Genomic DNA, 22,844 nt, shown 5'->3' on the forward strand with positions numbered 1-22,844 from the left:
CACCTAGTAAAAGGAGCATTCTGAATCCAGGCCTCCATCCTCTTTTTCTATAGATTCCTCGCACAAAAGGCTATCAGTGATCCCAGCCATCTCTCTCATTAACCTCTAGAGTGAAAATCTGAACCTCTTTGTTCCCACTAATAAGCCCAGGACTTTTCTGCCTTTGCCTTTATTCAAAATATTCCCCTCACCTCAAGTGCTATTATTCTAACCACTGACGCTCAAAATCTTGTCCATTTATTATTTTTTTTGTTTTGTTTATTAATCCTCACCTGAGGATATTTTTCCATTGATTTTTAGAGAGAGTAGAAGGAAGGGGGAGACACAGAGAGAAACTAGAATGTGAGAGAGACACATCAATTGGTTGCCTCCTGCATGAGGCCTGGCCAGGGCTGGGGATGGAGCCTGCAACCGAGTTATGTGCCCTTGACCTGAATCAAACCCCGAGACCCTTCAGTCCACAGGCCCACCCTCTATCCACTGAGCCAAACTGGCTAAGGCTAGAAAGGTCATTTTTAATTGGTTAATTTGAGAACCAGTTTTTCCTTTGGTGAAATATTTAAATGCTGATATTGCTTGTTGTTTTAGTAAGAATATTTACCTCATTGTGGTAGAACCTATGTCTTTTAATACATCATCTTATACACTAATTAAATTACCTGCCAGATACTAAGTACAGTAAGTTAAACTTAGAGGTCCAGTTTGTTTTGCAGCATGAATTGCCTAAAATTCCTTGGTTAGATGGCATTGCAGCAAGATATTTAGCTAAAAGTAGGTCTAATATGCTTATAGAGGGTAAACTATTATATCTATTGAAAGAGGAAAATTCTTATGTGTTTTTTAAAAATAATTTATTAGAGTTTATTTGAGCCAAACAGAGGATATATCTGGAAGCAAGATCTCAACAGACTGAGAACAATGCTTCCCAGAATAACAGTTTGCAGTTTCTTTTCTGCATTTGGAATTAAGGAGGGAAGATTACATGAAGGTGGGAGAAAACTCTCATGTTTTAGAGAAGGCTCTTCTGCAATCTAGGTTTTTATTAACCATTTTGTGAAACTGTATCACCAATAATTGCTTTAAGTTGCTTTGAAAAGGAAGAGCTGACCTTAGGGACGGTTTCATTTTATATATGATGGTTAAGAGTTTGGGTTCTGTAATTAAATTAATTTGACTTGGAATCTAAACTCTAGAACTTAGTGTAATCTTTGGCAAGTCTTTTATGCCTGAACTTTAGTTTCTTTATTTCTAAAATGTAGGTGATACAAACATAAATAAATAAAATGTAGGTAATACTATTGACTTCACAGAGTGGTTGATATATACTTGCACATAGTAAATATTCAGTAAATGTTATACAATCTTTTTATATTCCCTACTAAAATTACATTGTATTAAATGTACTATTTGTAAATGGACTTTTAACCTTTTTAAAAATGCTTTTATTGATTTCAGAGAGAGGAAGGGAGAGGGAGAGAGGAATAGAAACATCAATGATGAGAGAGAATCATTGATGTGCTGCCTTCTGCATGCCCCCTACTGGGGATCCAGCCCCCAACCTGTGCATGTGCCCTGACCAGGAATCAAACCTCCTGGTTCATGGGTCAATGCTCAACCACCAAACCACACCGGCCAGGGTTAGACTTTTATTCTTAATAGCATGTTAAGAAAATATTTTGTCAGTAAACATATTTACATAATTTTAATGGCTCTGTAATATTTCAAGATGCTGCTTGTTATCCTTATCCATTTGATTATTATTGGGCAAATAGGGTTGTATCTGATATTTTTGCTCATTGCAACATCTATAATAATAAAAGGGTAGCCGAAACCGGTTTGGCTCAGTGGATAGAGCGTCGGCCTGTGGACTGAAAGGTCCCAGGTTCGATTCCGGTCAAGGGCATGTACTTGGGTTGCGGGCACATTCCCAGTAGGAGATGTGCAGGAGGCAGCTGATCGATGTTTCTCTCTCATCGATGTTTCTAACTCTCTATCTCTCTCCCTTCCTCTCTGTAAAAAATCAATAAAATATATTTTTAAAAAAGGGGTAATATGCTAATTAGACCAGGCATCTTCCGGACATCATTCCTGACAAAGCCGGGCTGGAGGGAAGCCAGCCCGGGTCCCGGGTGCCTGTGGGCAGCCTGAGGGAAGCCAGCCCGGGTCCTGGGTGCCTGCCTGTGGGTGGCCGGAGGAGGGAAGCAGCCCGGGTCTTGGGTGCTTGCCAGTGGCTGGAGGAGGGAAGCCCAGGTCCTGGGTGCTGGAGGGAAGCTGGTGTCGGCAGCTGGGGGAGGGCCTACTCTTGCACGAATTTTCGTGCATGGGGCCTCTAGTTTTATAATAATGCTCTTGAATGTGGCTCTTTGTGCAGTGCTCCTGTTTCAAGCAACAATAACTACTAAAACACATACCTATAAAAATTATACTGTGTGTAAGTTTTCTGTAGAACTTATTTCATTTTCACTTCACATTTAAGAGTTGAGGTAGAGGTTGTTTCTTGGAGCAGAAAAATCTAAATTGCTGTTATGTGCCAGCAATCAGGAAGGGTGCATATTAGTAGACATTTTTAAAACACTAGCCCATCTTGTTGGAATTTGCATAGGAATGTTATCCTGAACTTCAGTTTTATTTTACAATGATAATATAAGTTCAAAGAAAACCCAGAGAATTCTACTCTGTTCAAAAATAGTCTGTACAACTTTTGAGTTGCAAGAACAGTATTATAAAATCTGTTTTTGTACAGCGAAGGAAGACGGGATGTCTGAGTGTTTCTTTTTCCTTTCTCTCAAGCAGTCTCATTCCAATCAGCAGTGTAATTGGAATGCAACTCCAATCTGGAGGAGGAAGGGGAATTTTTGGCAAGAAGACACTGAGCAGTTGGGAGTTTTATTCAGATGAAGCATAGACAGCCATTCATTATGAGTACAACTCAGTAAGAACAGCAATAGCATTCTATTTCTACAGCTGGGATTTATACTCTGATATTATTACATAGTGTTTTGCATGTAGTAACTCCTTTTCATCCAGAAAAGAATTATTGACTTAAGTGAAATGGTAATATTTATTACATCTGCACTTCTGCAAATGATTTCCTCCAGTTACTGCCTCAAATAAAAGTTACTAAAAGGGGATCTTTGCAAAATTTGAGAACATTTCTTGAGAAAACAACAACAACAAAGGCATTTATAGCATATTTGAATTATACTTGACTTACAGGCTCTGAGGGAAAGGACTACATCTTATTTATCTTTGTATCTGCAGAATCTATCATAGCACTTGGCTCAAAGTGGGTGCTCAGGAATTGTTGAATGAAAGAATGAATGCCAGCGGTTCTCAACCTGTGGGTCGTGACCATCGGAAAACACATATAGCATATCAGATATTTACATTAAGATTCATAACAGTAGCAAAATTACAGTTATGAAGAAGCAATGAAAATAATTTTATGGTTGGGGGTCACCACAACATGAAGAACTACGTATTAAAGGGTCGCGGCATTAGAAAGGTTGAGAACCACTGATAGGCAGTGCTCCCTTCTCATTAAGCATCTCAAGATGGTCACATCAGCATCTGTGTGAAATAGGAGCTACCAGTATACCAATGAGGCCAACCTTAGTTTATTTTGATAATCTCCTCCACCTATTTCAAACCATCTATCTGTAGAAGGGGTGATTAGAATAGCTAGAACAGGATAGGTTTTAGGAGTGTAAACTTAAGAATGAGAAATGCTTTGAAGGGATTTGAGAAAGGTACATGATCAAAGTAGTCTAGTAAGATTAATCTAGTGCAAATCTATAGGCCATGTGAGACATGGTCCCTAATGGATTCTGGAGTAATGGCGTTGTGCTGGTGTAATGCCACATTTGTAGTTAGCATTAATCAAATTGACACATGACTGCTACATAAATATCTAGAGTCCAGTTTAATGTTTTGTTTTAGTACAAAAATTAGTGAAAATTTATTGAATTATATACTTAAGATTTTTGCACCTTTCTATATATGTTACTTCAGTACAGAGCTTACTAAACATTAAAATTATTCAAGTATTGGTAACTATTTAGGAGAAAGTCTATACTCTCTAGCCTTTGCTCCGGCCCCATCTACCTTACAGGTTTTCTCTCCTGCCTAGTCCCTTCTAGTAGCTTAGTCTGGCATTTCTCAAAATTATTTTTACCTTTCTCCTGTAATCATCATTTAGAAAACTAAAATGAAAGTTCTTCCACACTGCTACCCCTCCCTAGCTCCATGATTTCCAATCTTGTTTGAACTTTTGATAGTATCTATTACAAAAGATGTTAAATTTACAAATACAAATTTATACTAATGTAAATATAAATTGTTACAAATATAAAGTTACATTATAATATGGTGCATACATTCCCCAGGAGCAGCGGTTCTCAACCTGTGGGTCGCGACCCCTTTGGGGGTCGAACGACCCTTTCACAGGGGTTGCCTAAATACATCCTGCATATCAGATATTTACATTACGATTCATAACAGTAGCAAAATTACAGTTATGAAGTAGCAACGAAAATAATGTTATGGTTGGGGGTCACCACAACATGAGGAACTGTATTAAAGGGTCGCGGCATTAGGAAGGTTGAGAACCACTGCCCAGGAGATTCTGATATATACAGTACCTCCTTAGTTGAGAATTTATTATGGTGACAAATTAGATTTGTCCTATTAATACATTAACTCTCGCCCTAGCCGGTTTGGCTCGGTGGATAGAGCATCAGCCTGCGGACTGAAGGGTCCCAGGTTCGATTCCGGTCAAGGGCACATGCCTAGGTTGTGGGCTCGGTCCAACCTGCAGGAGGCAGCCAATCAATGATTTCCTCTCAGCATTGATGTTTCTATCTCTCTCTTCCTCTTCCTTCCTCTCTGAAATCAATAAAAATATTTATAAAAAAAATACATTAACTCTCTGAGCATTACCTGAGCTCTTATAATTGGTACTAAGGATGGAAAGAGCAATGGGCGCTGGTTCAAGTACCCAGAGTATATTCCTAAGAAAAAGAGCAGTGCAATAAAGACTCCAAGGCATGAAAATAATTTATTTATGCAAATAAATTACCAAATCTCAAATTATGTTTAAGAATCAGTCTTTCAAAATATACAACTGAGAGTTTTTTTTTCTTTTAGGGTATAAAATAATTTGAGGAAAAACTGGCTGGCCCTGGCCGGTATGGCTCATTTGCTTGGGCGTCATTCCATGCAGCAAAAGGTTGACGATTCGATTTCTAGTCAGGGCACATGCCTGGATTGTAGCTCAATCCCTGGTTGGGAGTGTGCAGGAGGCAGTCTATCAGTGTCTCAATGTTTCTCCCTCTCCCCTCCTCTCTCTCTAAAAATCAATAAAAAATCTTAAAACAAAATTGGTTGGAGCTGTCTATCTAGTGTTAAGGTTAGCAGTCTGACCAATCCTGGTATTTCTTTATGTTTTAAATTAACCTTTAAATGAACCTCTTGTAGGACCCTGTTTTGTCTTCCCTGGTCTCTGGGTTACTGAAATTCAGTTTCTCTTCATAAACTTTAAACTTGATTTTAAAATTCTTTGTTTTGATTTTTCAGTTGCCCTTTGAAACTTTTTTATATATTAGCAACATCTTATTTGTGATTTTTAAAAGAAGATGAGTATGTTTTAAATAAAGGAATACACTAAAAATAAGATTTCATAAGTCAAAATCATGATGATTTGAGAATTGGTAATTTATCATATAGAATAAAAGTTCCTCTTTCAGTGAAATTATTTTAGATTTTTTTGAAGTCTGTTTCATTCATTCAACAAGTATTTATTGAGGGCCCATCAAATGCCTGGCAATGTGTACTTGATGCTGGAAGTACAAAGAAATGAGGCAGACGTGGAGTTTTGCTGTATGGAGTTTTCCAGCTCTATAGTTATAAGCAACATTCTACACTTAAACAATTATAATGAAGTGTGATAAATGCTTGTGATAGCAATGGGCTTCTGTGAAAATACAAGTGGGCGGAGGGTTGAGAGAAACATGTTCTAAAAGGCTTCCTTCCCTTTTGAGACCTAAAAAATGAGAAGGTGAAGCCTGAGAAAAATGTGTCAGGCCTGGGAAGGTTGTGGGTGAGAGATAGTGTACATTTAAGAAAGTGAAAGTTTAGAGTGGCTGGGTCTTGGACTTGGGGGCTTGGAAGGGAGAGATGGTGATGAAAGATGAAGTCAGAGGGGTAAGCAGGAGCCAGGGCCAGAAGGGTATTGTAAACCAAAGTAAAGTTTGGGCCTGAAGACCTTGGGAATGTTTTAAGGATGAAGGTCAGCAGAGGAGAGAGAGACAAGGTCCCTAAGGAAGGGGGGCAGGTTGGGTATGAGCTATGGAGCACAGGCAGAAGGATAGTTTTGAGGAATGCTTTAAGGATGCTTTGGAATATTAGAAGGAGGGGAAATGGATGGAAGGACTTAATCATATTTTTAGGAAGATCACTTTGGGTCCAGTGTGGAGAACTGATTGAAGGGGCGTGAGGCAGGAGATTGATTGGGAGGCTACTGTAATGACCTAGATCAGTGATGGCGAACCTATGACACGCGTGTCAGAGGTGACACGCGAACTCATTTTTTTGGTTGATTTTTCTATGTTAAATGGCATTTAAATATATAAAATAAATATCAAAAATATAAGTCTTTGTTTTACTATGGTTGCAAATATCAAAAAATTTCTGTATGTGGCACGGCACCAGAGTTAAGTTAGGGTTTTTCAAAATGCTGACACGCTGAGCTCAAAAGGTTCGCCATCACTGACCTAGATAGTGGTTGATGTGGCCTGGACTAGGGTGGTGGCACTGATAATAGAAGTGGCCAGATGAAGGGTATTAGTTAGAACTGGTAATTGCTGGGAGGTGAGGCGAGGGAGGAGTAGTGAAGTCTGCTATGAAGGTTTCTGTCTGAGGCAATGGAGTGGAAAGCAAAGCTATTTATTGAAAAAAAGTAAATGGGAAGTTTAGGGGGGAGAGGGACGATGGGGATTTTATTTTGGGGATATATTTAGTTTGCCTGTGTGGACCTGGAGTTCAGGAGAGAGCAAAGGTTTGGGTTTATAGATTTAGGTGTCATTAAAATGGTACAGACCAGGGAGGAATATATGGGAAAATGGCCTTTCAGATGTATATTTTGAGAGGGAAGAGACTTGTGAGTCTATTAAACTATGAACTTTCTCCCAGAAAAAAAAAAAGTGAGTTCTTTCATGTACATATAACAGTTTACAAATCTAAGGTTTACAAATATGAGCATCTGTGTTCCTCAGGTTATAGATTTAAAGAAACTTAGGGCAAAACCATGAAGAACCTTAACTTTCATGGATGGTACATAGGAAAAAAAATCTGGCAAGGGAGACTTAGAATGAGTTTTATGACCTACTGTAAAACCAGGTGGATGTGGTGTTAAACAGAACCAAAAGAAGAGAGAGGTGCCAGAGGAGGGAGTAGTCAGTAGAGGCAAATGCCCTTCAGGGACAAATGTAATAAAGAATGAAAAGTGTCCATTGGATGGATTTAGTTATTAGGTTCCCAGGGCTTTGGAGAAGCAGTGTAGGGAAATGATGGGAGAGGAAGTCCTATGCAGTGGGAGGTAAAGAAGTGGAGCCACAAACTGTAGACAGTTCTTTAAAGTAGTTTCATTATGAAGGAGAAGAGGTTGGATGGTGGCTGGAGGTAGGAGACATGGGTGAGACTTGAGTATGTTTAAGTGCTGACGAGACTGTTTAGTAGAGGAGAGGAGAGATAATATCCTTGAGAAAGTGGTGTTGGCTATAAGATCCAGAGCAAAGGCAGTAGAGTAGAGTTAGGCAGGAGAGTAGAGTGGACATTGTAAGTGAAAGGAAGAAAAAAAAGAATGAGTATCAAAGCATTAAGTTTGTAGGTTTAGTAATAAGAAGTTGAGAGAATTTGCATATTTTTCTCTTTCTCTGAAGTAGGATGTGAAATCATTTCACTTCTTGAATTATGATCAGCTCTTTAATACTGAAGACTATAATTTGTATTTATATTGTATATGTGTTGATCCTAAGTATTCTATTTAGTTCATATGACGATAATAAAAATTTGGAGAAGACTTCCAATCAAGTTTGTGATTTGGTACTTAGTTATGGCCATAGTTTTCATGATTGAGTTATTATGATTTGAAAAATAAAACTGTTTCTAAGAGACTTTGCTTAGTAAATCTGTACCTTGTGCTTACTTAATAATTTTATTCATTTACTAATGGCCTCTGTCTTCAAAATGACTTTTATTTGAACTTGAAAAGTGATTAGTTATATTTAGATTTGTTCCCAAGGTTTATAATGTTAAATGAATTTTTACACACTGAACTTCCAATAATTGTAACTAATTGAATAGACTATTTAATGGTGAGTAGAATTAGGTAGAAATTAATCAGTCATTACTTTCATAGATATTTTATAAATTATAAACCATAAATACATGGAAATTGATGTTTCCCCTTCACTTGTATTGGGCTTGAATCAAAAAAGTGAAGTTTATGACTCTGTATAGGCAGTAATATTTTAATTTAAATATAATTCCCATGCTATAAAATTCACCTCTTTATAGTGTGTAATTCAATGGTGTTATTTTTTTAAAATTGATTTTTAGAGAGAGAGAGAGAGAGAGAGAGAGAGGAAGAGAAAGAAACACCGATATGTGAGAGAAACATCAGTTGGTTGCCTCCCATATGTGCCCCGACTGGGGATTGGACCCACAACCTAGCTGTGTACTCAGGCTGTGAATCGAACCCCAGACCTTTTGGTGTTATAGGATGGCACTTCAACCAACTTGAGCAACCTGGCCAGGGCTGCAATTCAGTGGTTTTAATATATTCACAAGATTGTGCATCTATCACCCTATAAATAATAATTTAATACAATGTACTCAAGAGAATGTAGATTTGGGATATCTAGCTCAGTATACTAACTTTTATTTTTTGTTAGATATAGTAGATCTATCTTGTCACCTATATATATAAAAGGCTAAGTGACCAACTGTCCATCCGACTGTCTGACTGACCAACTGGCCAGTACATCTGATGTGCACTGGCAATTTAAAAAATAAATGTTGAATCGTGCTTGTGTGATACATATAAAGCTCTCAGAATGGATATTATTGAAATCCCCTGTGAAATGATTTGTAACGGATCTATTTTTGACGCTACCTTTGGAAATAGTATATCTATAGATAATATTAAAAATATATTTAAACATTCGATTCTTTGTCCTAAAAATGAGCACGTTCATAAAATAAATGAAGACATTTTGGATATACTGGAGTTTTTCACACCTATTTGAGTGATGATTCCATTGATTCGACAGATGATGCCAGAATGGAAAATTTTCACATCGAATTTCTTAATAGTATTACCCCTTCGGGAATGCCGTGTCATAAATTAAAATTGAAAGTAGGTGCAATCATCATGCTACTGAGAAATCTTAATAGTAAATGGGGTCTTTGTAATGGTACTTGATTTATTATCAAAAGATTGCAACCTAACATAATCGAAGCTGAAGTATTAACAGGATCTGTGGAAGGAGAGGTAGTTCTGATTCCAAGAATTGATTTGTCCCCGTCTGACACAGGCCTCCCATTTAAATTAATTCGAAGATAGTTTCCCGTGAACCAGCATTTGCAATGACTATTAATAAATTACAAGGACAAACTCTAGACAGAGTAGGAATATTTCTACCTAAACCCGTTTTCAGACATGATCAGTTATATGTTGCTTTCTCTCGAGTTTGAAGAGCGTGTGACGTTAAAGTTGTAAATTTCATCACAAGGGAAATTAGTCAAGCACTCTGAAAGTGTTTTTACTCTTAATGTGGTATACACAAAGATATTAGAATAAGTTTAATCAATTTATCAGTCATTGTTTTTATCAATGTTTTTATATAATATTTTGTTTCTATATCATGTTTTAGTTGTTTTTTATCATGTCTGTTGTTATGGCATGTTATTGTTTATTAATCAGTTTACATATTATTATCATATACATTTTACTAATTTTCTTTCATCTCTGACACTTCTATTATAGAGAAAGGGCAAATAGCAATATTAAAATATTTCTTCTAATTAATTTCCTTTCAATGTGCACAAATCCGTGCACTGGGCCACTAGTTGAGCTGATAATTTAGAAGGTAATTTATCTCTCCCGTAAAGTTTCTGTGGCATTTAGATGCAGGGTAAATAACAGTGTTATTTTTAAAAAACTCATCTATATCAGGGAACCTTTTTTATTTATGATCCTCTTCAGCATAAAATTATCTCCTAAACCAATGGTCGCCAACCCTTTGGACCTCACAGACCACCAGTGGTCCGCGGACCACCAGTTGACAACCACTGTCCTAAAATATATGTCAACCCGAATTTACATATTTCTGTCTTAGAACTGTTTTCCCTCTTGCCACCAAGCTACCCTGAGAACAGATCTTGGTGGAAGATAGGAATTGGGTCGTTATTAGAATACCAGATTTACAAACTTTTTGTCCTCAGCTGTTACATTGCTAAAGATGCAACCACTGGTTCACCTGTCTTCTGCTAGTCTTTTAATGAAAGTTTGTGATCATATTTCATACATTGCTGTAGTTAGTGTTTATTATTCAGTGGTGTTTTCAGTGTTTAAAAATGACACTTTTGACAATGCAGTCTTACCATTTTATTTTAATTTTCCTTTGTATTTTTTGTTTCCTTTACAGTACTCTGTGCAAAAAACTTGGTGAAAAAGGATTTTTTCCGTAAGTAAAATTAACTTTAAATCTTGTATGTTGTGTGTGATTTTTTTGGGTTGCATTTTCAGAATTGTCTGACTTAGGACTTTTTCTATTCAGAAATATACTCAGTGTTGTTTTTTTGGTTCAGAGCCTTTTGGCATCACTTTTTCTGTGTTTTTTTTTTAATTGATTTTAGAGAGGAAGGGAGAGGAAGAGAGAGATAGAAACATTAATGATGAGAATCATTGATAAGCTGCCTCCTGCATGCCCCCCACTGGGGATCAGGCCCACCACCGGGGCATGTGCCCTTGATCAGAATTGAACCTGGGCCTTTCAATTTGCAGGCTGACACTCTATCTACTGAGCCAACCGGCTAGGGCACTTTTTCTGTTTTTGGAGGATTTTGATCTTTTTAGTTTAACCCCTTCCCTTTAGTCACCCCTCCCATATATTTGTGTGAAATGTGTATGTGTGCGTGGTGCTGTATATATGCAGATGTGTGTAATGTATATTAAAGGTGTTCATGCTACTAGATTTCTAGAAAAAGTTTGAGATTATTTTGTGAACACTTTCCCCCCTAACATTTTATAGCAAATTTTACCCATGCATTCAGGATTTCTTGGAAAGTAGCAAAGTCATTCAGCTTGCTTAGAGTTTCTAGGCTGTAGGAAAGAAATCTATGTCACATTTGATCATAGATGCTCTTGTCTCAGACTCCAAAGTGGACATTTGGTTCCCGCATTTGCAGTCTTTTTGCTGATCTGTTGTGAATTTTCTTGTGGCTTTATTTAGGATTAAGTTTTATGAAGGAGGATTGTGGGTAGCTTTAATTTATTGAGTAAAACATGATAAAATTTTTATTAAAAACTCTAAGCCAACAAAATTTTATATGTAAAGTATTTGAAGTTAGAAATAAAGAATTATTAGATTTTTAAATTCATGTCCTAGCCCTAGCTGGTTTGGCTCAGTGGGTCGAGCATCGGCCTGTGTACTGAAGGATCCCAGGTTCGATTCTGGTCAGGGCCACATGCCCGGGGGTTGCAGGCTTGATCCTCAGTAGGGGTCGTGCAGGAGGCAGCCGATCAATAATTCTCTCTCATCATTAATGTTTCTATCTCTCTCCCTCTCCCTTCCTCTCTGAAATCATTAAAAATATATTTTAAAAAAATTCATGTCCTACCAGCCAGCAAAAACTAGCTGTAAGTGCTAATTTAATCTGACATTAGATAATTCTTGAGGGTTTGGTTAAAAGAAATAATAAGCTCTTGATATATTTTTAAATCGTACTTAATTCATTCCACTTGAAATTTTATTACTTCCAATCTTCCTAGTGTAGAATCTGAATTAAAGCTTATAAAATAACTTCTTATAAAACTCTATAATTAAAATTTGTATGGTGTCTGTGCTATAGGACATAGTTAAGAAGAAAGATATAACCAGTTGATGTTCCATGTACCCTATGCCCCAATTTTGTACCCAGTGGTCTTTCTCTGGGCTACCACTAATTACTATTGTCTTCACCAGCTGGTGCTGGACTACTCACCTCAATCAACCCTATCTTTAATAACCTAGTAACGAGTGTGTATTCTTTTTTTAAAAATATATTTTTATTGATTTCAGAGAGAAGGGAGAGGGAGAGAGATGATAGGAACATCAATGATAAGAGAGAAGCATTGATTGGTTGCCTCCTGCATGTTTCCTACTGGGGATTAAACCCATAACCCGGGCATGTGCCCTGACCGGGAATCGAACCGTGACCTCCTGGTTCATAGGTGGAGGCTCAACCATGGAGCCACGCCAGCTGTGCCAGTGTGTACTCTTTTTACCCTTCTTAAGGTTGCTCTGAGGTAGGATTTATCCTAGTAGGACTGCAGTATGGCAGGTAGGATCGGATAGGTTGGTGACAAGGAGAAAAGGATGGGGAAGTGAGGACTGCACATGTTCAGCTGCATACTTCCCAAGACATCTGCTCTGGTTTTAAAGATAAAATCTTCAGTTTTGTCTTCCAGCCTTCCTCCCCAAATTGTTTTCCTTCCTTCAGAGCTCCAAGATACACTTTCTCCAGTAAAATATCCAGATAGCCATGTCTCAGTTTTCCTAGGAAATCTAGAGGGATCTTACTTTAATTCTTTGTAAACCTCTAAGACAGCGGATCTCAACCTGTGGGAACATGTAAAGAATTTTACAGTGAAAACTCACCATTTGATTTTACTATTAACTTTATCCATATATCCATTATGTTTATTTTTAAAAGAATGCTATTAGCATCAAATTATTTTTTCTTTTATGCAACATTTAAATAAAATATCTGTGTGTAACATATTCTGTTGAGATGTTGTATAGGGGCCATACTGAAGTCACTCAGAACCAAGATTGGTTAGCTGAATTATTTTTTCTTCCCCTAATCAAAAACAAAGCTTTCTTTTCCCTAATAAGAAACTCAGTTTTAAGTTGAAATTTTTATTTTATTATTAATTTCAGCTTATTAAGTAAATTTGTGTAGTGAAAAAGTTCTTGAACTTTAGCTATTTTATATGACTCAGGAGTGATGGGGAGAATTGAGAAATTTAAAAAAATACAGAAAATATTTTACCCACTTTATATTTACCACTCTTAGAGGTCTCACTAACTTCAGCAAACTTGATAGCTCTTGACCACATTAGATTAACTTGGCTCTCAAGTGAAAATTCTGTAGAATAATATAATTAGGTAAGTTGAAAAAAGTATTTTTTGGTTAGGATATAGAGCTTGTATTTTGTGTTCTTTAACAGAAGAGAGAAATAGGAAGGTGAGATTCAGGCATTCATACTTTTTAAAAAAACTTTATTTTAGGTGTTGACACCATTACAGATGTCCCCATTCCCCTTCCCCCTTGCCCATCTCTACCCAGCCCCCACTTCCTCTTCCCTCAGGCCATCACCTCACTGTTGTCTATGGGTTATACATATAACACACCTAGTGTTTTTGTGTGGAAAAAGTTGTTTTTCTTAATCCTCAATGTGATTTTTGTTTGTTTTTGCTTACAATCATACATTTATATGTTTATATGCTTATATTGAAGAATCAAAAGAACAAGGTAGAGTACATTACTCCCAGGAGAAAATACTTAATGTTAGTGAATGTAGAGGGAAAAGTATTTTCTGTTAAACACATTTACAAATTGTTAGGCATTATGGAAATAATATGAACAGCAGTAAACTTCAAGAACAATGTCCTATATAATAAAACCCTAATATGCAAATCGACTGAACGGCAGAACGACTGGTCGCTATGATGCACACTGACCATCAGGGGGCAGACCCTCAATGCAGAAGCTGCCCCCTGGTGGTCAGTGTGCTCCCACAGAGGCAGCACTGCTCAGCCAGAAGCCCTGAGCCAGGCTCATGGCTGGCAAGCACAGCGGTGGTGGCGGGAGCCTCTTTTGCCTCCGCAGGCAGGTGGTAAGGAGCGAGGGGTCTCGGACTGCGAGAGCCCCGGACTGTGAGAGGGATGTCTGACTGCCAGCTTAGGCCCGATCCCTGGGGGGATCAGGCCTACTAGTAAGCTGGCAGGCGGACATCCCCCAAGGGGTCCCAGACTGTGAGAGGGTGCAGGCCGGGCTGAGGGCCCCCCCACCAAGTGCACGAATTTCATGTACCAGACCTCTAGTAGTTAAATAAATTGATACCCTAATTTACCAAGTTTCTTCTTAAATACTTAACACTCTTAGGTTAGGTCTTCTCTCATTTTTTTGAAGTTGCAGATCACAGAAGCATAGAATTGGAACTGGCTAGGTGATTTCTGTCTGACCTTGAATCTTGGCATGTTAGTATCATGACTTTAAAAAGAAACTAGCATAGATGTCTAGGTGCAAAGTTTCTCCAATTAACACTTATCAAATTTTGTTGAAGTATTTTCAGCTGTCCATAGGAAATCTATACCATCCCAATATGTCTCACATCTAAACCGTCATTTTTGTCTTTTTAATAATTTATTTAGTTCTACTTTCTCCTAACGTTTTTTGGTCAAAAGGGCTACTATTTAAAGTGTTGTCTGGGCTGAAAAATGTAGTGTCATTTTTTACATTAGTTTCTTATGAATTATATTAGATCTTTGAGAGTAGCTTTCTTCACTTCATTTCCTTTTCCTTTCCATGTGACTTCGCTAGTTCAGAGTCTACTCGTCTTAGTGTTCTTTATGCTGCTTAGTCCATCTGAATACCACTAATAGAAATTATGAAAATGTATTCACAGCCAGCTCGGGAACCTAAAATGGCTCCCTGCTATCTACCTCAGTCACTCTGAGCCTGGATTTTCTGACTTTTAAGCCTCTCTTGGATCAGTCTTATTTCTCCAACCATATTTATTTTCACACCTTAGCACAAACCCTTTGGTTAGACTCCTCTGAACCCTTCAGATATTATCATACTCTCCTTGGTGCTCTTCCTACTTACTCTTTAAAGCCCAAATGAGCCTCATCCCCTCAAAAGAAAATAAAAGCTTTTCTTTACTGTTCAAACTCAAACTGTTCTCTTTTTCGAAGCTCTTGTACAGACTGGTGAATCACATAGTAAGAGAGAGGTATAGTACAGCATAGTAGTTAAAAGCATGAAATCAAGAACCAGACTGTGTGTGTTTGGGTTTAGAATCTAAACTTTAGACCCTGGCTTTGCCATTTACTACTGTAACTTTGGACTAATTACCCTTTGTGCCTCAGTTTCCTTATAAATAAAATAGAGATAATAGTATTATTTACTCCATAGGGTTATTGTGAGGATTAAGAGATTTAATACATATGTAAAACATTCATCATATTACAGATCAGTACAATCAAACATTTATTCTCAGGGCTGTGTGTGTGTGTGGCATTCTTATTTCCCCAATTAGATATTAATCTCTTTTAAGGCAGGGTATTAGATTTTGTTTCAATTTCTCACACTTATGGAAGTTACTCAGTAAAACTTTTTGGCTAGTTTAATTTCTCTGTGGCCCATGTTCCTGTGTGAAAACCTTTAGTAAGCTCTTTCTTTAAATAAGCTACCCAGGGAGACCTTGGGAAAGCTATGAGAGCCAGGAGTGTTTTAAGCGTTCTCCTTTCTGGGGTCAAAAGTAAAGATCTATAAAAACTTCCATATTTGAGGTAACCTCTAGACCTCGGTAGTTTAAAGCTGAGAATGTTTTTAGATAGGAATAAGAAAAAATGTAGTTTTTGGTTTTTAACGTAGAATTAACTTCAATCTTAGTTTTCAAAATGGATCACTTTTATAGGTAAACATTAAACTTTTATAAAGAATGAAGTAATCTTTGTAGCAAATAATAATCTTCATGTAATTATTCTATCTTCCATGTCAAATATTTTTTAATAAAAAAATCATCTTCTTTTTCACAGGACTTCCAGACCCATTTGCTAAGGTGGTGGTTGATGGATCTGGGCAATGCCATTCTACAGATACTGTGAAGAATACACTCGATCCAAAGTGGAATCAGCATTATGACCTGTAGGTTTAAATGATTAATCTGAAATGAAACATAGAAATCAGTATTATTTGATAAAGTCTTGGAAAAGAATCACTAAAAAAGATCTGAGTTTGATCTGTGGTAAAATTTGGTCTTCACCAAGGGATATAAAACCTACTGAGAAGGTACTTCGGTTAATTTATAGCTGGTTTTGGAAGATGAAGTAACCTTCATGACTCTATGAAGAACAAAATGTGTACACAGTATAGAGCAGTTCCCCTCCCTCCACTTTTATCAATTAAATGAAGGTATTCACTTTAGGCCAATATAAGTATAAACCAGAAATCATAATTGAGGTCCACTTATAGGCATTCTTTTTGCTTCTATATGGATGGTTTATTTCCTTTAAATTTTATTTTAATCATAATAATACTAGAGGCCTGGTGCATGAATTCATGCACCTGTGAGGTCCCTCAGCCTGGCCTGCAGGATTGGGCCGAAACCGGCTCCCCGACATCCCTTGAGGGGTCCCAGATTGCAGGCCAAGCTGAGGGACCCCACTGGTGCACGATTGGGGCCGGGGAGGGGTGTGGGAGGTTGGCCAGCCAGGGAGGGACCGTGGGAGGGCTCTAGGGTGTGTCTAGTCTGTCTCACTCAGTCCCGATCAGCCAGAACCCAGCAGCAAGCTAACCTACCAGTTGGAGCGTCTTCCCCCTAGTAGTCAGTGCACATCTTAGCTACTGGTCTACTGGTTGACTCTCTGCCCCCTGGTGGTCAGTGCATGTTATAGTGAGTGGTTGAGCGGTCTTAGCATATCATTAGCATATTACGCTTTGATTGGTTGAACAGATGACCGAACACTTAGCATATTAATTAGGCTTTTATTATATAGGATAGGAAATGTACTTTTTCAAAATGGCAAATGATACTACTGTGGGACTTTTAATGGGAAAATGCAATTCTCTGCTCCCTTCTTATTTCTGCTCTCACATTTTTAACTTCCAGGTAAGAGCCAGAGTTCATACTGTGGCTGACAAGGCCCTTTATGACTTGTCCTCTCTATTGATTAGAGCAGACAACATCAAATTTTCATTGGCTTAATACAGTAGAAGTGTATTTTATGTATAAAGTCCATTTGGCAGGGAGGTGAGACACTGTCATACAGTCATTCAGGAATACAGGCTGACAGAAGCTTCTCTGTTTGCAGTGTGTGGTCTCAGGGTCTCTATGGGCCTTGACATCTAGCCTCCCAACAGGCTACTTCAGCCACGATGGGCTGTTCTCAAACCTGAGGGAATCAGTATTTTAGCATTCCTATAAATCAGCTTCCCAGTTGGGAAACTGATTTAATGTGATTTTTTAAAAAAATGTTTGGTTTGGGATATTTAGCTATTTAATACATGATCTGGTTCTAGAATTTCAACATGTCATGTGGTAGATACTTGTCATGTTAGGTCTCTTAGGTCTTTTTGAAAATCGGTACATTCATACTGAGTGATACTTTAGTTCAGATATTTTATTTCAAGCAACAGACATGAAATTCAAATTGGCCTAATTAAAAAAAAAGAGAATGTAGAAGCTTGCTTAATTAAAAGTTAGGGGGTTGGGTGGGCATGCTTTAAAGACAGCTGGACCCAGGAGCACACATGTGGCTTCCATGTTCCTCATGTAAAAGTTTTAGTCCTCACTTACTGGTTTAGGTTTTTTAATGCATTAGGTGAATTTTTCTGAATTTGCTGCTTTATTAAATGACATTAAGATCAAGGTTGCTGGACCAAAAATTTGACCTCTTTGAGACACTGAAATACAGTTAGGGTCCTGCTGATAGAATTATGTTATCTTATTATATTTTTGCATGGGATGACACCATGTGAACAATTGGCTGTGGTAGAGCTTTTACATGCTTTCAGGTATATGCACAGACAAGTGTAGTAACGCTTTTCCCTGCTCTGCTTGTCTGCAGGCAGTGAAGTGAAATCTGCAAGAGTCCTGCTCGCTCAAGGCCTGCATACAGGAAAGAAGCAGGGAAAAAGCGTTACAGTCAGCTTTTGTTCTACAGCATTTAAAAACATAACAGGTATGTCAGATTTTTGGTCTGTCAGCCTTGACACTGCCCCTTGAGAATGAACGGAGTACTCTATGAGGTAGCAGGTTATATCATTGAGATATATTTAAGATGTGACTATAAAGATGTTCTTACAAGATTTTGTTCTTGGAAAGAAATAACCATACACTCTCATGGTGTTATTTAACACCAGTTACTAAAAATAGTTTTTTTCACTAACAAAAATTGTTACTCAGCCTGAGAGTGGCAGATGTGATAAAGGATATATTAAAAATTCTTTTTAGCCCTGGCCGGTGTGGCTCAGTTGGTTGGAGCATCATTCCATGCACCAAAAGTTTGCGGGTTCGATCCCCAGTTGGGGCACTTACGGAAAGCAACGCATCAATGTTTTTCTCTCTTTTTCCCTTCCTCTCTCTAAAAAGCAATCTAAAAACCAATTCATTTTAGCTTTTACTCTTAAGATTAAAAAAAATATTTAAATTCAATACTGTGGATTGATTGAACTCAAAACATGTTTTACATTACCTAGCCATACTCTGAAACATTTGTGACTCTAGGCTACAAAAGCAAAATAAAAATTTTATACTGCTTACTTATAATTGCCAAGTTACTCATGTAGTCATTTTGTGTTTTTAGGTACATTGGAAAGTCTGATTCAGTTACTATCAGTGTATGGAATCACAAGAAGATCCATAAAAAACAAGGTGCTGGATTTCTTGGTTGTGTTCGTCTTCTTTCCAATGCCATCAACCGCCTCAAAGACACTGGTTGTGAGTAGATACTAGTACTTTTAAAAATGTGCATATATACACACACATACATACATGTTTGGGGGAGGAGCTCAAAAACTTCTGTGTATGTTTGAAACACTGGTTATAATTCCTGGTCTAAATTTATTAGATATTATTTAAAAAAAGCAATGAAACATTTTAGATATGTGAATCCTAGAACTGAATCAGAGCTGGTGCTAGGTTTCCAGTGAATATGTAAGGGTTCAGAAATGATTGCTCTCCAGAGAGTAATAAGAAAGATGTCAGAATATATGTGCCTTTTTTATTTCTTAGCACCCTTCTCTGGTTTTGGTGGATTTTTGAGATAAAGTGAGTTTTATTTAGGCAATTGGAGTGTTTAAGATGGCAGTTAAAGGGGAATTATTAGTGAATAAAAATGATATATAAAACTGAAAAAAATTAAAGTTATAGAAAGGTAAACATTATAGATGAGACATGAGAGAATGAGTTGCCCCTACATGAGTTAGTAGCAGACTGACTCAAACCCTTATCTTACAGTTAATACTTGGCTGCTTGTTAGTACTTACTTTGTGTGTGGTGGTTGGGGGGGGGGGGTTGCGTTTGAAGTGGTTAGAGAGAAAAACAATGACACTAACATTTATTGAATGTTACTCAGGGATGAATTGTTAAGAACAACAACTATTTAAGTGTCGAGCCAAGACACAGACTGAAGTGGTCTGAAATCTTTGGAGAGAAAGTAATTGCATATTGGCAGTATCACACCAGTGTCTCATGGTTTTTGAAATCTAAATTTATCAAAACTTTTGTTGAGACATTTACATTAATTATATATACAGTCAGAAAATTTAAAACATGTTTCATCATTAAAACATGATTAATTCTTTAAATCAAGCATGTCAACAAACTCAGCCTGCTGGCTGCGAGTTTGACATGCTTACTTTAAATGACAGGCCTGATTTCCAGTGGATTGTGGAAATTTGCTGTCACTTAATAGATGTTAGAATTTCTGATACCAGCCTCTTTTTTCATTGCTTTTTGTTGTTGTTGATTTGAAATAGATCAGAGGTTGGATCTCTGCAAACTTGGGCCAAATGACAATGATACAGTTAGAGGACAGATAGTAGGTAAGTGTGGAACTCAAAGTTACATGAATTTTTGCCTTCATTTAAGCTGACCTAAACTCTAAATACCTTTTAAATAAAAGTGCAGCCCTGGCTGGTGTGGTTCAGTTGGTTAGAGCACATCCCATGCATAGGAAGGTCATGGGTTCGATGCCCAGTCAGGGCACATAGATACATTTCTATAGCATTTTAAAATTTTGTTTGGTAGTCTGTGGTAAGACAAATAACTAATTTAACCAGTTTTTATTGTTGGACATTTAGGTTGTTTCTGATGTTTTAATACTATGAGCAGTGCTGTGATAAACATAATTTTTCTATGACTCATTTTATATATTGCTAGAATTAGGCTACTTAAAATCAGAATATCATCTAAAAATTTCTTAGGTCTTTTGTAAGACAGCATTCTGGAGATGTACATTGAAGCTTATAAAATCCTATAGCTTTGATCCTTAATATTATTCTAAACAAAGCTAATGAGAAAATAACCTTGTTTCTGCCGTAATTGTATTGTGGTAAGCATTTCACTTAGCTTTTCTGATATAGTTTTCTAGTATAATTCTAACACTAATGTCTTATTTGCATTCACTGAGAAGGTGTGTTAGGGTATTGTCTCCTGTAAATGGAACAATGCCTTGAACTGTCTGATTTTTCAAAATTTTTACAGACCTGGAAAATTTCAGAATTTTGAGACCCTTCCTAGAAGGGTCGTAAGTTGTCATACTTTATATAGTCTTCTTTTAAGAAGTTGGGCTGTAGTCAAGTTTTCCTGTATCCCTTCTAGATTTGAGAGAGTTGCCAAAAATACAATCTATAATAATAAAAGCGTAATATACTAATTAGACCAGACGTCCTTCCGGATGAAGCTGGGCTGCGAGGGAAGCCGGTGCCGGCAGCCAGGGGAAGGAAGGTCTACTCTTGCATGAATTTTGTGCATCGGGCCTCTAAAGAATAATAAAACAGCAAGGATTTCAGGCATCTTATTTAGCCAAACTTCCTCATTATTCAGATTGGGATTATTTTACCCTCAAAAACTTAAGTGTTTTGTTCAAGGTCACAGAGCTAAACTAGTTGCTATAGCTTGGTTTAGAGTTCACATCTCTTGCTGCCAAGTTTATAGTGATAGTTTTATACTGCACTGGATGATGATGTACTGTTTTAACTCATGGAATTCAGATATTGCCCAATGCCGGAATCTAGTGTATTTTTTAAAAAAGACGAGTCAAGAATTAAACTGAAATTAATGTGATCTTTTCAAATTCTTCTGTACATGAATATACCGTTCATGTGTTCTGCCTCTTCTTAAATGAAGTAGTAGCTTTGCATTGCCCATTATAATGGAAAAAAGTAATTAGACTCTTCTCCATGAACATGATAAAGCGTAGGAAACCTTAAAATTCTAGTATCACTTGTAAAGGAAAAAATCTCATGAAAAAATAAATTACTAAAGAGTTCATTCTAAAATATTAAACTAAGCCAGATGTCTTATGAAATTGTAACAATTCTTTATTATCTATGACTCTTAGTAATGCTTCTGTTGTTTAATAGTAAGTCTTCAGTCCAGAGACCGGATAGGCACAGGAGGACAAGTTGTGGACTGCAGTCGCTTGTTTGATAACGATTTACCAGATGGGTAAGCTAAAATCATTAGAGAAATATGTGGATAACATCCTTAAAATAATGTGAAAGAAGTTGGTGTTTATTGTATACATAACTTTAAAAATTTGCTGATCAATTCCAAAATCTAGGTTTTCCTTGTACTTGGAAAATTAGTAAGGGATCTTGTCATGAATTTATAAAATAAACCATGAATTAGATGTTAAATTTGGTTTTTAAGAGTTTTGATTAGGAAACAAATTTTTGGCAAATAGAACTCTTGTAAATATTATATATTAAAAAAAATTTTTTTTGTTTTATTAAATTGCTCAAGCCTGGCCAGTGTGGGTCAGTGGTTGAGCATCGACCTATGAACCAGGAGGTCACGGTTTGATTTCCGGTCAGGGCACATGCCTGGGTTGCAGGCTCGATACCCATTTGTGGAGTATGCAGGAGGCAGTTGATCAGTGATTCTCTCTCATCACTGATGTTTCTATCTCTCTTTCCTTTTCCCTTCCTCTCTGAAATCAATAAAAGTATATGTTAAAAAATTACTCAAAACTGGGTATATACTAGTAAGTACTGAATCTGAGACATTGCTCTGTTTAGAGGTATAGGATTGAGAATCCATGTAATAGTAATTATAATAACATAGTAACATTTATTGAGCATACATGTGTCAGATACTGTTAAAAGCACTTTATATAATGCATTTATATAATTTAATTCTCATAGTATATGGTTCTGGAATTAGACCATCTGATATCTAATCCTTACTCTTCTGCTTACTAGCTGTATGAATATAATGAATTTATTTAATTCTGTAAGTTTTGGTTTATACCTATTTATAAAAGAGGATGATGATAATAGTACATATGACATAAATTGTTGTGCAGACTAAATGAAATCATTCGTGTAAATCACTTAGCACAATGTCTTGCATATAGTAAGTGCTTAATAAATAATTAGCTACTGCACTAGCCTAGACCATTTGGCTCAGAGCGTTGGCCTGTGGACTGAAGGGTCCCAGGTTCGATTCCAGCCAAGGGCATATGTCCAGGTTGTGGGCTTGATCCCCAATAGGGGTCATGCAGGAGGCAGACGATCAATGATTCCCTGTCATCACTGATGTTTCTCTCTTTCCCTCTCCCTTTCTC

At 37.1% G+C, this 22,844-nt stretch overlaps 1 protein-coding gene across 1 annotated transcript in view; it reads left to right on the forward strand.

Annotated features, from left to right (window-relative positions):
• SMURF2 (SMAD specific E3 ubiquitin protein ligase 2) overlaps positions 1-22,844 on the forward strand; it is a 73,447-nt gene that overhangs the window by 21,813 nt on the left and 28,790 nt on the right. Inside the window, exons 4-8 of the mRNA XM_023756982.1 lie at positions 10,707-10,745; positions 16,089-16,197; positions 18,858-18,991; positions 20,032-20,097; positions 21,640-21,724. Of these exons, the coding sequence (XP_023612750.1) occupies positions 10,707-10,745; positions 16,089-16,197; positions 18,858-18,991; positions 20,032-20,097; positions 21,640-21,724 (433 nt within the window). The remainder of the gene's footprint in view (positions 1-10,706; positions 10,746-16,088; positions 16,198-18,857; positions 18,992-20,031; positions 20,098-21,639; positions 21,725-22,844) is intronic.

The sequence above is a fragment of the Myotis lucifugus genome, unplaced genomic scaffold (genome assembly GCF_000147115.1).
Source record: "Myotis lucifugus unplaced genomic scaffold, Myoluc2.0 scaffold_100, whole genome shotgun sequence".
Classification (NCBI taxonomy): domain Eukaryota; kingdom Metazoa; phylum Chordata; class Mammalia; order Chiroptera; family Vespertilionidae; genus Myotis; species Myotis lucifugus.